Here is a 15,704-nt window from a genome sequence, read left to right as displayed (position 1 = left end):
AAGTACAGAAGGAACAGGGAAAAAAAGAGGCGAGAGAGAGAGAATACATCCTACAACACAAAAAAGTTTAAAAAAAAACAAGTGCATGAACATTTAAAACTGAGTTCAGTTTCAATTCACGTATTGCACCACAGATTAAGAAAGAAATATTGCACAGTATTTCACAAATATTGCACAAATATTGCAAGTAGATTGACACAGTCTGTTCCCATGGTGAGAACCAAGTTTTCTTATTAGTCCTTAAACAAAACTTTCAAAATAGCAGATCTACAAGCTCTTTGTGAGCTTTGTCACACAACGTTGTGACGGCTGAAGTGGTTAATCGATAGAATAATAGATAGTTGCAGCCCTATCCATCCATTGATTTCACAACAAAATGTTGTAACAATGTCATGTATTTTACATGTCTGTCTCTCTCTCTCTCTCTCTCTCTCTCTATCTCTCTCTCTCTCTCTCTCTCTCTCTCTCTCTCTCTCTCTCTCTCTCTCTCTCTCTCTCTCTCTCATTCTGTCTGTCTGTCTGTCTGTGTGTCTCTCTCTCAGGTGCGTACTGGATTGATCCCAACCAGGGCTGTTCTCGGGACTCCTTCAAGGTCTACTGCAATTTCACAGCAGGAGGAGAGAGCTGCATCTACCCTGACAAGAAATCTGAAGGGGTAAGTGGGTACACTTTTACACCCACACAAGACACTCACACACATGCACACACACATGCACACGCACACTCACGCAGACACACACACACACGCGCACGCATGCCACACGCGCACGCACACACGCACACATCCATGTACCCACACACAGTTGCAGATTGGGAAGACAGAGGAGCATCTGCTTAGCATCGCGGGTTGGCAAACAGAATGAAGAAATCTACAATTTGTACACACAAATGTCTTTGAGCATTAAAAAACAAGTGTAAATGAACACTAGTAGCTTTCCAGTTCATTTAAAGTTGAACAACTCAGGTTGTACATTCTATATAAGTGGATATATTGTGTGTGTTTTTTGTTTGTTTCGCAAGGCCTATAGCTCGCTGCCGTGCATGTTAATGAGCCATTCCTCTGGAGACAGTGATATTTGCCATAGTAACATAATTAGCATCCTTCCATGATGATTACGAACGGTGCTGTAATCACCAAGATTTGGATGATGAATTAAGCCCTCCTGTCCCCAGGAGGACCCAATGGACTCTTCTTGAGTTCTTCGCTATTTTACCAAATAACCTGACTCTTAATAGGTTGGGTTTTGACAGTCACTCACTAACCACAGAGGAGACGAGCGCACGAGTCCACATTGTGGAGGTGTGTCCGTTTTTTTTCCAATCCATCTTCTCAGGTATACGCTGTCATCGATGACTGATGACCGAGCTTTATCGGCGCAGGAGGTGGCAGGTGACAGCCACCTTGAGAAGCTGTCTGGCTCGTTATGCGATTAGTTTGCAGCCGGGGAAGAGCGGGGAGCGGAGCACAGTGTTAAAAACCTTGGAAACACTGTCTTTTGACAGGTCGGGGGGGATCTGTAATAGCAAGGCGGGCCGGCGCTACCAGCCGTTTTAATGATCGCACTCACCGGGGCCTCAGAGGACGGAGAATTTGCTTAAGCTCGGAATAATGAAGCAGACCTTTTTATAGGCCTGCCAGTGATGGGCCACTCTGGCTTGTGATGGAACACGAGGGGATGCGGGAGAGGGGATGTCAGTCATTAAACGCACATTCACGGCTCCCCCCTAACAGTACACACACACACACACACACACACACACACACACACACACACACACACACACACACACACACACACACACATGCACGCGCAAACTGAGACATGAATTAAAAAACACATTGTACATATTATGGACACCCTCACACTGAAAGAGAGAAAAACTGATGAATTGCTGCTTGGCTATGGAATGTATTTACAGGGCGATGACACTTTGGTAGAGGTTCGGGTTGCTAAAAGAGTGACTTTGAGAGTTGTTTGAGGAGCTATTTTTGGAATGTCAATTTCTGATCGACGATCGAATCTGAATCTGATATCTCTCCAATATTTTGGAGCCATCATGGCAAGGTAACTACACAAACCAGGCCTCTAACAAATTGCCATTGCACTTTAAAGATAATCACTATGATGTATATTATAATTATAATTCATAATTCTTTCAAGGAACCCCATTTTGATACGCTTTAGGTCACGGCCCCCTTGTTATGATATTTTATTTAACTTAGAGAGTGTACAAATGGAACCAAATGGGCCTGTAAGGGTCCATTTGGTTCCATTTGTACTCTCCATAAGTGTCCATGTTGAGAACCGGTACAGTACTAGTGTTCTGTTCAACATGTGAAGGTCACTTCCAAGGCAGCAGTGTGTGTGTTTAATGTGTTTCCTTCCTCCCGTCGTTCAGTGATCTCTGGCCTCATATTAATTAACTCATTAAGCCATTGATGATGACAGCCTCAAATCAAATGGTTGTACAGTATATAATTATATAAGGAAATTAATCATACTCACACGGTAGAGCTGGCTGTTATAGAGCCGAGGTCCACCGGTCAATTCTGAACTCTGAACAAAACAAAGTTAACACTCCAAGGCTGCAGAGGTGGGTAGAACTAGTTACATTTCGGTTACATTTACTTACTGTACTTTCAGCTTGTTACTAATTTTTACTCCCTTTACAGTTGAATGCATGTTCTGTTTAATTCTCTCAGAGAGACTTTAGTTTATAATTTAGTTTATTCCTATTGGATAAGAACTTATACAAAATGTATATTTTAGACATTTCAATTAAGTTCTTATTATTTAAACTGTAAGTCAGATCGTATGAAGTAACTCAATACTTGAGTAGTCTTTACCCTAGATACTTTATCACTCTAACTCAAGTAATTATTTGGATGCTTTTACTTCTATAATTGGAGTCAATAATATTTTAAGTAACACTTTCTTAATCGAGTACAGTTCGTATGTACTGTACAGTACAGTACTCTACCCATCTCTGTTGCACAGCCCTGATGCTCATAAACAGCCAACGTCGAGGCTTTGATATCTGCAGCCACTTCGAAAGGCTATCACATCTTAATTAATTCATAATGTTACTAATTAATTTTTCAACAGCAATTAGCAGCGAGCCAATGTTTACACGCTGCAAAGCGCCGTGATTTACTGAGGCCCTCCATCCCGCCTCGGATTGTTTGATCTCACCTAAATGCTTTTCCAGGTCTTGGAGACTTCCTAAAGGACAAAGAAAAGGAAACGGAGATTAAAAAAGAGGCTGTTAGGGAATATCATCGCTGTCGGGGCGGAAGCCTTGTATCTCCATATTTCATCTTTTTGTGTTTTTAGATTTTTTTGGGGGGGGTGAATTAATGGTCTACTTCGTCGTACAAGAGTGTCGCACAAAAGTAGTGTGAATAGGCGATCTACAAGCTCACAACGTGCTTGTACATTGCCTATTTTCTAATTTTTTCTTTTTGAATTTTGAAAGTGTCTGTGGGTTTATCAAACATTTAACCAACAACAAGTATTAACCACTTAAACCCCAGCATCGCTTTCGCTGAAAATAGCCGCTCGACAAGCTCACAACGGGATGCAACGCGTCGCGTTGTGAGCTTGTCGATCTGTCGAAAGCTTTCCCCACAATAACAGAAAACTGAAAATACGCTAGTATCCGAACTCTGGGTTACCCATATGGGGTTTAAGTGGTTAACATGAGCTTTTGACTAAATGGTAACTACATTGGAACACAGGTTCTTTTTTCTTTCTTTTTTTTGTTCTGAAATACTGTAGTAAGTGTTTAGGACAATACAGTATACAAGGTTTCCGCCCCGACAGCGACGACGACAGTTCTTCATACCAGAGGCGTTTGTTCTTGTTTAACTGCTGTTTCTGTTCCTCCCTGTCGCCTCCGTGCCCCCAGGCTAGACTCACATCTTGGGTAAAGGAGATCCCTGGGTCCTGGTTCAGTGAATTCAAACGTGGTAAACTGGTAAGCCCCGAACTCCCCCCTCTTTCACCCCATCCTTTTCTCTCCTCCTGAACACCTCTCATATTTTACAGAGCAAAATGGCAAAATGGCCCAAAGACACCCCAGGCTCATGGTATAGTCACTACAAGAGAGGTTCCCTGGTAAGTGTTAGCCCTGGTCTGCGGCTCACCGGAAGTCCTGGCTCTTTTTCTCGGGGGGCCAGGCGTTCTGTGGGGCCGCGGGTTCTGCATGGTTCATGGTGCTGTTTATCCAGAGTATGTATATTATTCTCTGGCACATTTTTGGCTTGTTGGATGCTGCATTATTATTATGGCAGTTTGCATGCGTTCCAGGCATGAGCTGCGTTCACCTTCAGTCCAATACGTGTCATGGGTGATGCTCTCTCACATAGACTGTCAGAGGTCAGATGTATTCACTTAGGTCTTATTTTTTATACTTTGTCGTATAAAGGTGTCTACAAGCTCACGGCGCAACGTGTTCGCAGCTCAGCTGAGCTTTATTTTCCACATCACAAAACAAAAAGTGGGTGAAATTCTTTGTCGTAACAAAATTAATCAATTGCAGTTTCGAGAACGGTGGAAAGAGACAGAAAAACTGGTCAGATATGAACACGAGCAGTGTGAACTATATGCATAAAGTGCATGATATACCTTTATACATAAGGTGTGTGGTTAAGATTGGAGTGGGATAGTATATACAGTCATATAGTCACATAAACACATGTAAACATAAACACATGGTGGCTTGTGTCATCAGGACAGCCTGCCATCGCGACGCATTGTGTGAGCTTGTAGATCTGAAAAGGTTCGCCCCATAAAGGAATGCCCCAAAAAATAGGGACGCCAGGTTAATGGTGGGAACTATATAGACCCAAGTTTTATGTGGTGAAGCAAGACTGGCGACTTGGCCTGTATAGGCGATAGATTAACAAAGAAAAGAGTTGTTAAGAGTGGAGCGTTTACTAGCATCCACTCTATCTTACCTCTGGCACAGTGAGAGAGCAGCACTTGGACATGACTGAGTGCCTTGACATTTTCGCGCACATGATTCATAGAATAATAGGCACATCTGCTGATAACTGCCTTTGCAAATATGGTGAAAAATACCAAGGAACGGGCGGCCGATCTTGAGTTATAGAGGTCGGCAGATAATAGCCAGCGAATCAGTTATCTTAAAGAGGGAGGATGTAAATTCATCTCCACTAGTATAAGCCCTACAGTTACACTCACAGTGTCTCCTGTGTGCACGTGCGTGTGGCGCGCGCGTGCACGCACACACACACACACACACACACACACACACACACACACACACACACACACACACACACACACACACACACACACACACACACACACACACACACAGTGGTGGAAAGTTACTAATTATATTTACTCAAGTACTGCACTACAACTTTGAGGTACTTTATCACTTTACTTGAGTTTTTTAATACTTTGTACTTCTACTTCACTACTTCACAGACTTCTACTCTTTGTATAATTAATACATAAAAATAAAAAAGAGTATTTCTACACTGTGGTATTGCTACTGTACTTCCACTTTAGTAAGTACTTTTTCCACCACACACACACACACACACACACACACACACACACACACACACACACACACACCACGCACGCAGTTCTCTCTCATATCTTTTGGAGTGGAATCAAAGAGATGAACCAAAAGGTCAGGCACTCAGTCAGTCACCACCCAGGGGCATTCTGGGTACTCAGTCACTGCTGACTTGCGGGCTGTGATGATGAAGAGGTAACGGTTTCCATGGTGATATGTGGGGAGTGGTGGGGGATTAAGAACAAGTCGACGCTGTCTGGGAGGAAACCTCATAAGTCCAAAAATCGTTACTTTTTAATTATTATTACACAAAAAAAAGGAAAATAGTGAAAATAGCCCATCTACAAGCTCACAACGCGTCGCACAGCGACGCGTTGTGAGCTTGTAGATCGGATATTTTCACCATTTTTGTGTGACGCTCTTGTCTTTGATGAAGGAGGGCGTTAATTTACGATGAGTAAAACATAAAAAAAGTAGAAATTTGGAGATACGAGGTTTCTGCCCGACGGCGACAAAGAGCAATGGAGTAGCTAACCTCTCTGCAGACGTCTATGCCAGTGGCTATCAAAACTTTTTTGATCCCGAAATTAGTATGCATTTAGCTGTGGACCCCCATCTGAAAATTACTTTGTGCCAAGGACCCCCATACAAGATTTTTTTTGTAAAAAAAAAACAGATTTAAAAATAAATATATGTTTAAAAGGTGGTTAAACTGATTTTGATGCAATAATTAACTTATATTGGCTGGGGACCCCCTGCAACCCCCCTCAAGGACCCCTGGGGGTCCCCGGACCCCACTTTGAGAACCACTGGCCTATGCATATACCAGACGAGCGAGGCTACTCCTACAATGGACCTTAGCGCTGCTACTCCTGCTTGACTTTGTATACAGTATAGTATTAAAGTACGTTCAATTATTCGCCCACTTAAACTTAGCTGACCCCCTGGCCCCCCGAATGGGGGGACGCAAGGGTTTAAAGTGGTTAAAAGTTTGCAGTTTACACTGAATTCTCGAGCAAATACATTTTGAAGACGATTCATCTCTTCTGCCATAGTCAAGTTGGAGTATTGGTCTAAGATTGTGTGATTGTGAGTGTACGTGTGAGAGAGCGACCAGAGGGAGTTCTATGGTGAGGAGGTTGATGTGTGTGTGTGTGCTGTGTGTGTGCTGCATGCATGGCGCGCCGTTGCATTGCGTTGCATGCCTGCTTTGAAACTCTCAGTCAGTCACTGTTTATCTGAACCAAAGAAAAGACCTTGCCTTGTGGAGCTAATGGACCCCCGCTGGTTGGTATGGAAACAGAAACCCTTTTCCTGGTGGTTCGCTGTCACTCATTAACATCAAACCAGAACATCATGGATCTCCCCCCCCCCCCCCCCCCCCCCCCCCCCGCCAGGCTGTGGGTCTTATCCTTCTAGATTAGAAAGCATTACAGTCGACCGTATTGATTGATTGATTATTATTAGGTTTAAAAAACTAACAAAAAATAGCATCTCATAGCAACATGAGACAAGAAATCCAGAGCACAGCCCTTAAGCACTTAAAGCAGTCATTTTCAAAGTCATCCTTTGTGTAAAACAAACAAAACATTACAAACACATGGAAATAGATAACTCTTAATTAAACAAATAACAAACCTCTAGTATCACTCGAAACACGCTCTAATTTAAAACAGTCTATTGTACATGTTTACCCACATGTACATAAAAACTTGTTTTTATTGGGGAACTCTAGAATGCTTACGTGTTCACTACAGTATGCTATGGTCACTGATACCATAATTATCCTATAACTCCAGATTGATTAATTTTTCACACACCAGGATCAGGTCCAATATCGTTTGACTATTTCTACCGATGCGTGAAGATTGTTTTATTAGCTGTGTCAGACCTAATGACAACGGTACAAATAACGGTCCACGCCACAAAGCAAAAAGGAGGCAGAAGTGTGCAGCCAATTAAAATAACATACTGTATCATTCTCAATAAGATGATTAGATTTTGTTGCATGTTTTACCATAAATGGCCCACACATCACAATTATAGTTTACAGTACATCATTTATTAATTGCGGCTGAAATGAGTTGTGTAATTATGGTTGTATTGTTGAAGGCAGCATCAATAATCTAGTCAGGCTTCCAGGGCCAAGGAGACCCTGTGCTCTCTTTTAGAGCCGAGCTGTGTGTCTCTCAGAGTGAAGCTTACAGTACGTGAGAGCACACAGTTAATTTAACTCTGAGATTGTACAGAATCTACAAATGCAACCAAATGGCCCCGTACGTACGGGCAGTGTTGTTGCCAGATGTACGATAATTATCATATTTGTACTGTAATTTTACCCTCTGCACGATGTATCATCAATAATGCCAAAAATGCCATCCTAATGTACGATAATTTCACCATATCACAAAAAGGTGCGTGAATGTACTAGATTCCATGGATCCGGTTTGGCTTTTCAAAATAAGTCAGGAAATCGGAAATCTGACCCTAGAGCATTGAAAACACCGGCCGCGACTTTCCAGTCCAGTTTTAGGCTTTTATGTGAGTAAGGTCCAAGGTAAGTTGTCTGCGATGCGTATTTGTCACCTAGTCTTAAACAAGGTTGTTTCTTACAATAAACACGCTATTTATTTGTGAAATTACATATTTCACACCTCACACTTACAAGCCTCCGGTACGACAATTTTACATTTCCCGTCTGGCAACACAAGCGTACGGTTTCCATCTGGTTGCATTTGTAGATGCTGCACAATCTCACAGTCAAAATAACACTGCAGGATTTCACTGCGTACGACGAGCCAGTTCAAACCCCAAGGAAGCCTCTCCTCTTCACACGAAGGAGCCTGGACTCCTTAACCTCCCCTTTGATGTATGTTTTACCCTGACTCGTTGTCTTGACGAATGGGGATTACGTCGTATTCACTTACCAGCACCGTGCATTATGAATAATGATGCGAAACACACTCCCTTGCCGCCGCCTACGACAACGACGACAGGCCGGGCTCGTTCCTCGCACCTATACCCCGCAAACATTTGTGCAAAAACATAAATGCACACCACGCCAAACATCAACCAAAACGGTGATGAATTACTAGGACCGACGTGTATATACCGCCATGGCGTCAGTGTGAAAAAGTGTGACTGTTGTCTCATAATTTAGCCTCCAGGGCCACGGGAGAGGACTGAGCGGACGACAGGCGTGAGTGACTGTACATCACTCTGCTGCTTAATGGCGCGCGTGTCTTGAAATACTGCTGTCAATAAGGCAACAATATCAGACATCACCTAGAAATACTGGCAATATAAAACCACCCACGGCACAAAAAATTACCATGCACAAATTAGAATCCGAATGGGTCCCGAGAGATGCATGCGCCATTGCATAGCATCAATATGTGGTGGTGGTGGTGTGGGGTGTTATTTGGATTCATATTGACGTTCAGGGTTGCCTCTGGCTTAGTGTCTTGTAGTTGTGGTTTATTGTTTATTTGGATCTCCATTACAGTTGCTGCTACGCTTGTAGCAGCAACTCTTTCTGGGGTTCCACACAACATATCACATTACATTAACATTTTTAATTTACAAAGACCCTCAGTTTTATTGCACTTTTTTTTTTGTATCTCTTAAGACTCAAATCTTCACGGTAAATTTAACTCTGAGAGTGTAAATTTAACTCTGAGAGTGTACAAATGGAACCATTGTACTCCATTTGTACACTCTCAGAGATACAGACCCATAATGGTCCATTTGGACCCCCTGGTGGTCCCCACACTTTGAGGACCAGTGCACTACCCGACCACAATGTAGTACCAGGAACCCCAAATATGATCAGTCTTAAAATGAAAAATGTAATAAAATCTCAGTGTCAGTCAAACAAGCTCCGTCAACAAGTTCACAGTAACAGCAGCAGGCTCTTAAAAGTTCAAATGACAGCATCTCATAATTATAAAGAAGTTTAAGACCTACACAATCCCCAAATATCCTCTTGCCACTTATATTCCAGGAAACAGTATGGTGGGTTACTGTTACTCAAAATGCAGATGTGAGACTACATAATTGAGCCATTAAGACGTTGTTTCTTGACATCATGGTGTTTGATTTCCAGAGTCCATATGTGTGTGTATCTTTGTTTGTTTTTTGTCGTATAGCTCTCCTACGTGGACGCTGAGGGCAACCCCATCGGCGTGGTCCAGATGACCTTCCTGCGGTTGCTGAGCGCGGCGGCCCGACAGAACATGACCTACAACTGCTACCAGACGGTAGGCTGGCACGACGCCGACCAGGACAACCACGACAAGGCCATCCGCTTCCTGGGATCCAACGACGAGGAGATGTCCTACGATAACAACCCCTACATCAGGGCCATATCTGACGGTTGCGCGGTAAGTCATCATGCGCGCGTGTGTGTGCAGTACAGGGGCGTAGTTTCAGAAAAATCTAGGGGGTGGCAAAGTAAATGACGTATAGTGACTATCAGTGGTGTAAAGTAACTAATAAAGTATAATTACTCAAGTACTGCACTTGAGTACAGTTTTGAGGATTTTTTACTTTACTGGAGTATTTCCATTTTTCGATTCTTTTACTTCTACTCCACTACATCTTAGAGGCAAATATTGTACTTTTACTCCACTACAATTATTTGAACACTTTTTCAACAGCCCTATTTAAACGTTGGCTATTTGAAATTAGCCGATCTACAAGCTCACAACGCGTTGCAATGCGACGTGTTGTGAGCTTGTAGATCTGCTATTTTCAAAAGATTTTTTATACATTTTAGACATTTGATAACTTGTGAAACATTCTGCATAATGAGTACTTTTACTTTTGGGACTTTAAGTACAATTTGATACCAATACTTCTGTACTTTAAATTTTGAATTCCGGACTTCTACTTGTAACAGAGCATTTATACATTGCAGTATTAATACTTTTACTTAAGTAGCAAATGTGAGTACTTTTTCCACCACTGGTGACTATATGCTATTTAATCTAAAGCCACACAGTCTCATACAAGAGACTATGTGACTAACTAGCCGGATGGGAAATAACACTCACGTTGATGCATCCAAATAAAAGCCTAAAATGCTAACAGAAACGTAACTCTTATGTATATGTTCCAATGTTCAATGCCAGAAACACAATCAAAATCATGCGTATACGCGTGTGACAGTTAATCATCAGCTAAAATGTCATGATTATGACAGCCCTTAAAGATACGCTGACATTTGACATTTGAAAACGCCCCAAAAAAAAAGAAAAAGACTATCAACGTTGGCCAGATGTGGACCATGTCAACATATAAGTCAAGTACTATATGCCATTTCAAAGTAGAATAGAGCCTATTCCGGGCACTAGGGTGGCACAGTGGTAAACTAGTTGGCCACCACTACGGAGTCTGGGGGTTCGAACCAGCTTTGTCGAGCGTCTATGTGAACACATTTAGCCCGTGTTCGGGGGGGGGGGGGGAGTCGGGCGTGGAGGGTATGATATTTGTCACTACAAGTACTCCTACGGGCTGCTGAGGCACCTGCTAGCAGGGAGTATTGGGCGGGAGAAGTAGGACGGAGGCTCTACGTCCTCCCGGTGGTGGCTCCTCACTGGCAGGGGAGCCGGTAGGTTACAACAACAGTATTGACAACGCTCAGAAATGTGTGAGGGGAGAAATCAATTGCCATAACGAATAAATTGGGGAGAAAAAGGTAAAAGCACCCAAAGGAATTATATAACCAAATGCAACTTGAATGGTGCTGAGTCATCAGCTCGGCCATATCGCACCGCTCCACCCAGTGCTTCTCTTGGGTGCGCCTCACGCAGCTTCTGACACGGCATCTGCATCGATCTAGAAAAGTCGAGATTCAGCGTATCTGTGCGGTTTGCAGAAAGGTACAATGACAAGTGTTTTTCTCCGGTGATTGGGTTGGTGTGTTCATTGGCAGTCAAGTAGAAGGATATTTTTGTACTTTCTTTTGCATTTTCGTATCAATTCAACCAATGTCTTTATCTACTAACTATTTCTCATACTGTGCTTGTTTTTTTTTCTTCTTCTCCCTATCTCCAACAGTTGAAAAAGGGTTATGAAAAGACTGTACTTGAGATCAACACACCAAAGGTTGAACAGGTGCCATTTGTTGACATCATGTTCAACGATTTTGGCGGTGCCACGCAGAAGTTCGGATTCGAAGTGGGCCCTGTCTGTTTCATCGGCTAAGACTGTTTACTGAACAACATGGAGAAAAAAGCATATTTTTGTTTTCTCAGAAACACAACAACACAGGAATAGGACTTATATTTGTAAAAAAAAAAAGAAAAAAAAAGAAACATTTTTTTCCCAAGAGCAACAAGTGTGAGTACAAAAAAAATCAACATACATTGAAATGAAATAGGAAAGGAAAAAGTAATTTAAAAAAGCAACCTTGAAACCTCAGTGTGCCTTCTCCATCACATGCAAGTTTTGAAAACGTCCTGACCACGCCCCCCACCACCCGATCTGACCACGCCCACCCGATCCTACCAACCCCACCCACCTCGGCCCCCGTTTCAACTGATGTAGATCAATCTGTCCCCCACCACCTCCTCCTGCAGGCCACCGTGAGAACTGCACCTGTTCCCAAAGGTTCTCAAAATATCTCATGGACAGCATGTGATTGAGCTGTTTTCTTTGTCTTCAGCTTTGATCGCTTTTTTACTCCACCTTCCTCTCTCTCATTGGTTTTGTTTGATCACTCAGTTTTTGGGAGCTTCGTTTTGTGCATAATTGTCTCCCCATTCTCTTGAATGGAGCTTTTATATAAATATATATAAATATTTTTTGTGTGTTTGTAAGTACATTCTGTATATTTTTTTTCTTCTTCCTGATAACATTTTATTGGTTCTTGGCTTCAAAACATGCATGTGACGTTCTCAAGTATGAGGTAGGAGATGATTATGGTTATTGCAATACAACTAAATTAGAGAAAGGTATCTAACGTGAGGAATTCCATTTGTAAAGATTTTTTTTAAAAGGAAAGAAAAAAAGAATACAAAAAACCCAGTAAGTGCTGTCTTGTTGCAGGTGTGGAGTACACCCTATTGTAATTTAAGAATGGAATGGAAATAAAAGACACAAACAAGTTCTGTGATACTATGTGACAAATGATTTGCATAAAAGAAAGAAAGAAAAAAAAACATTCCTCTCTGGTGTCCTCTTGAACAGAATCCCAATTTTTGTGGCAGTTGAAGATTTTATTAACTTAAATAAACATTAACGGTTTCTTTGATTATTATTATTTTTGTTCTTCTCAAATGCTTAACAAATCGATCCAACTATGCAATGGGAGATCACGTTTCAAATGAAAACACAAAAGAAATTTAGGTGCTATTTTCTCTCTCATCTGTGGTGCTACCGTATGTATTTTCTTAAGTTAGTGTTTGAATGAAAGAATCGTCATGGCGATACCAGACCGTCGCCGTTTGTCCCTCGGCTCCCGAAAGCCCGATTTGACACTTCGTCGCATGACGGCGTTAAGCTCGGCGGAAATCGCCGACCTACAAGCTGGTAGCGTGCCGTGTTGCCGATTTTTGGTGTATGACACCGTCTTGCGACGGAGCATAAATTAGGCATTGACCATCACTTCTGACACAAGAAAATCTTTGTTGCGCCTGTATTTATATTAATGGGTGTTGCTGCATGCCATTCCTCCCCCCCATATCCATTCCTAGATCAGTACATAATTTCTGCATACAGCTTTTTTTTCCTATTTCTGTGGACCACACAAATATCAAATCCAATAGCGTCTGAAGCTTACAACAATTCTTGGCATGTGCTCAGGAAAAAAAAAAAACACGAAAAAGAGATTGTATGTGGTTGTTGAATGTGATGCTACTATTTTCTGGCTGCAGATATAAGGGCAGGAAAACAAAAGCAAAATGGCACTGCTGTGTTTGCATATCATGGCTCCAAGACAATGCAATTTGGATCTCACTGTTGGAGTGGTGTAATGTGCCTTACATGAATCTTTACCTGTGTTTCTTTCTGGTGTTGAGTGGTGGATAAGTGTCTGTTGTAGTGGTACCAAAATGGTATCTCTCCTTTTGGTAGTCCCAAAGCACATGGCCAATTAAGTTTCAGTTTCATTCATGAAACCAACCCTCCCACCAAAGGTGTTCTTTTATATATATATAGCTTTAAGTGCCACAATGGCTTAGAATCTAGTTTTTTAGTTTTGGAAACAAACAAAACAAACTGAAAAGCTTTGTATTTCCTTCTGATTTAGATGTTCTGCAATAATAATTAAAAAAAAAGACAAAGAAAGCTGCTTATAAAGTAGAGGCAGTTCATAAAGATTAGCCAGAATGGAAGCTTGTTTATTAATAACGGTTTGGATCTTCAAATATTTGTTGGTCTACTTTTATTGCCCTTAATGTAGTTATCCTCTTGGTTCAAACTATGCACTCGATCTGCCTGTGACCACTAGCATCTACCACAGAACTTCACAGCCCCTCCGTAAGTAGTTTGTTGCTGTTAGCTTATGATCTTTACCTTTCAGATGTGTGACTTGAACCGTTTCTGTTAAGATAACTCAATATGCTTGTAGATCTTCGGCTTTTATTTTGTTTTTTTTCATTGTGATGCAATATGCCAAAAAAACTTACACTCTGCTCTCAATAAAAAAAAAAAGGACGACCAATTTTGTAAATTTTCAGAACCAGCAGTGATGCTGCCATTTTTTTTGTTTTTGTTTTTGTTTTGTAGTTTTATGTTTGTCTGTTTGATTGTTTGTTTGTTTTTGCAGTCTTGTCAAACCTGTGTAAGGATAAGAGAGGATAGAAGATATATTGGTTTTTATGTCAATAAATTCAAGTTTACTGTGGCCCCCCCACTCTTGTATGTCTTTTGAAGCATTAAAACTTATCTGTATGCATGAAATTGTAAAGCTTTTTCTCTTGTTATATTTTAGAATGACATGATCTCCAAACCCACGTTTTTAATCATCAAAAATACATCCTTTGCTAGATATGAATGAAAGGTCATGTCCATAATTGTGAAGTGGAGAGAGAATGATGATATTGTAACTCTCTACCAAAGCCAATGTTCATTTGTAGTATATTTAATGTATTATTTAAAACAAAAATAAATGTTAAATTATACCATAGTGTAAGTGTAAAAGCCCCACTCTTTACATTCACAATGGAAGACAAAATTGATTGTCAAAAGGTTATTAGTTGCCGTCAAAGCAGTAGTTATTTTACTTATTTTATTAGACTCATGGTTTGGTCAGTGGTCAACATTTTGGTATCTGTTGGCTGCAACCTAAAGATTATACCTCATGGTATGACGGTGTCCCGCGCTGAAAGGCTCTGGGCATGACTGTAGCTCCAGGTTTCCAGAAGGCGGCATAGACCGTTTCCTGCTCCGGTTCAGTGTCCCATACTGTAGCTTCATTTGATTGGCCTCGGCAGCAGATTTGAACGGGGGAACATATATAAAGTTGTCGGTTGTGTTTCCTGTACAAAACTGCTGCTAGCCGAGCCAACCAATCAAATGAAGCTATACATAATTATATGGGACACTGAACCAGAACGTGGAACGGGTATGCCTCCTTCTGGAGACCCGTAAATCATGCAGTAGTTTTGTTTTCATGATGATAGCAGCTTGCTGACTTTACAGTATGTATGTGGTGAGGGTTGGTTCAGAACATCACTGTACACACACTGCACTGTACTGAGTGGATGACTGAATATCCGGGTGCACAACACAACCTCTGTATCCAGTGATTAGGCGAGGGTTGCCAAACCTTTCAGACAGTGAACCCCCCAAAATAATCATACTTGAACTGGCGACCCCCCAAAATAATCATATTTGAACTGGGGACCCCCCTCCCCCCACCCTGACAAGCACTTGGAATTGTAGGCTTGGCTCCATAAACATCGTGAAAATAACCGAACTACAAGCACGTTGTGAGCTTGTAGATCGGATATTTTCCGAGAAGAGATTTGATGTGGTGGGGAATAGGGAGGGTCAGTGATATGACCGGCCTATACTTACTCTCTCTACTTCAAGGTCATTCTCTACTGCCCTCTTGAGGTAGGGGTGAAACAATTGAATTGTTTTTAATTGCATTTTTAATAAGAGGGAATGTAGTATTTAGATGACGTAAGTTATCAGCGTTT

The 15,704-nt window shown here is 41.6% G+C and overlaps 1 protein-coding gene across 2 annotated transcripts in view; it reads left to right on the top strand.

Moving 5' to 3' along the window:
• Window positions 1-14,404, top strand: part of col5a1 (procollagen, type V, alpha 1) — a 139,482-nt gene extending 125,078 nt beyond the window's left edge. Inside the window, exons 63-66 of one of the 2 annotated variants that reach the window (XM_080419608.1) lie at window positions 543-655; window positions 4,050-4,118; window positions 9,705-9,938; window positions 11,617-14,404. In XM_080419608.1, the coding sequence (XP_080275734.1) occupies window positions 543-655; window positions 4,050-4,118; window positions 9,705-9,938; window positions 11,617-11,763 (563 nt within the window). In that variant the 3' untranslated portion in view covers window positions 11,764-14,404. Of the gene's footprint in view, window positions 1-542; window positions 656-3,909; window positions 3,979-4,049; window positions 4,119-9,704; window positions 9,939-11,616 lie in introns of both variants that reach the window. The other variant, XM_080419607.1, reaches the window with a different exon arrangement.
• Window positions 14,405-15,704: the final 1,300 nt, after the last annotated feature.

Source organism: Gymnoscopelus braueri (assembly GCF_963280865.1).
Source record: "Gymnoscopelus braueri genome assembly, chromosome: 22".
NCBI classification, from domain to species: Eukaryota; Metazoa; Chordata; class Actinopteri; order Myctophiformes; family Myctophidae; genus Gymnoscopelus; species Gymnoscopelus braueri.
This window is presented reverse-complemented; position numbering and strand designations above follow the sequence as displayed.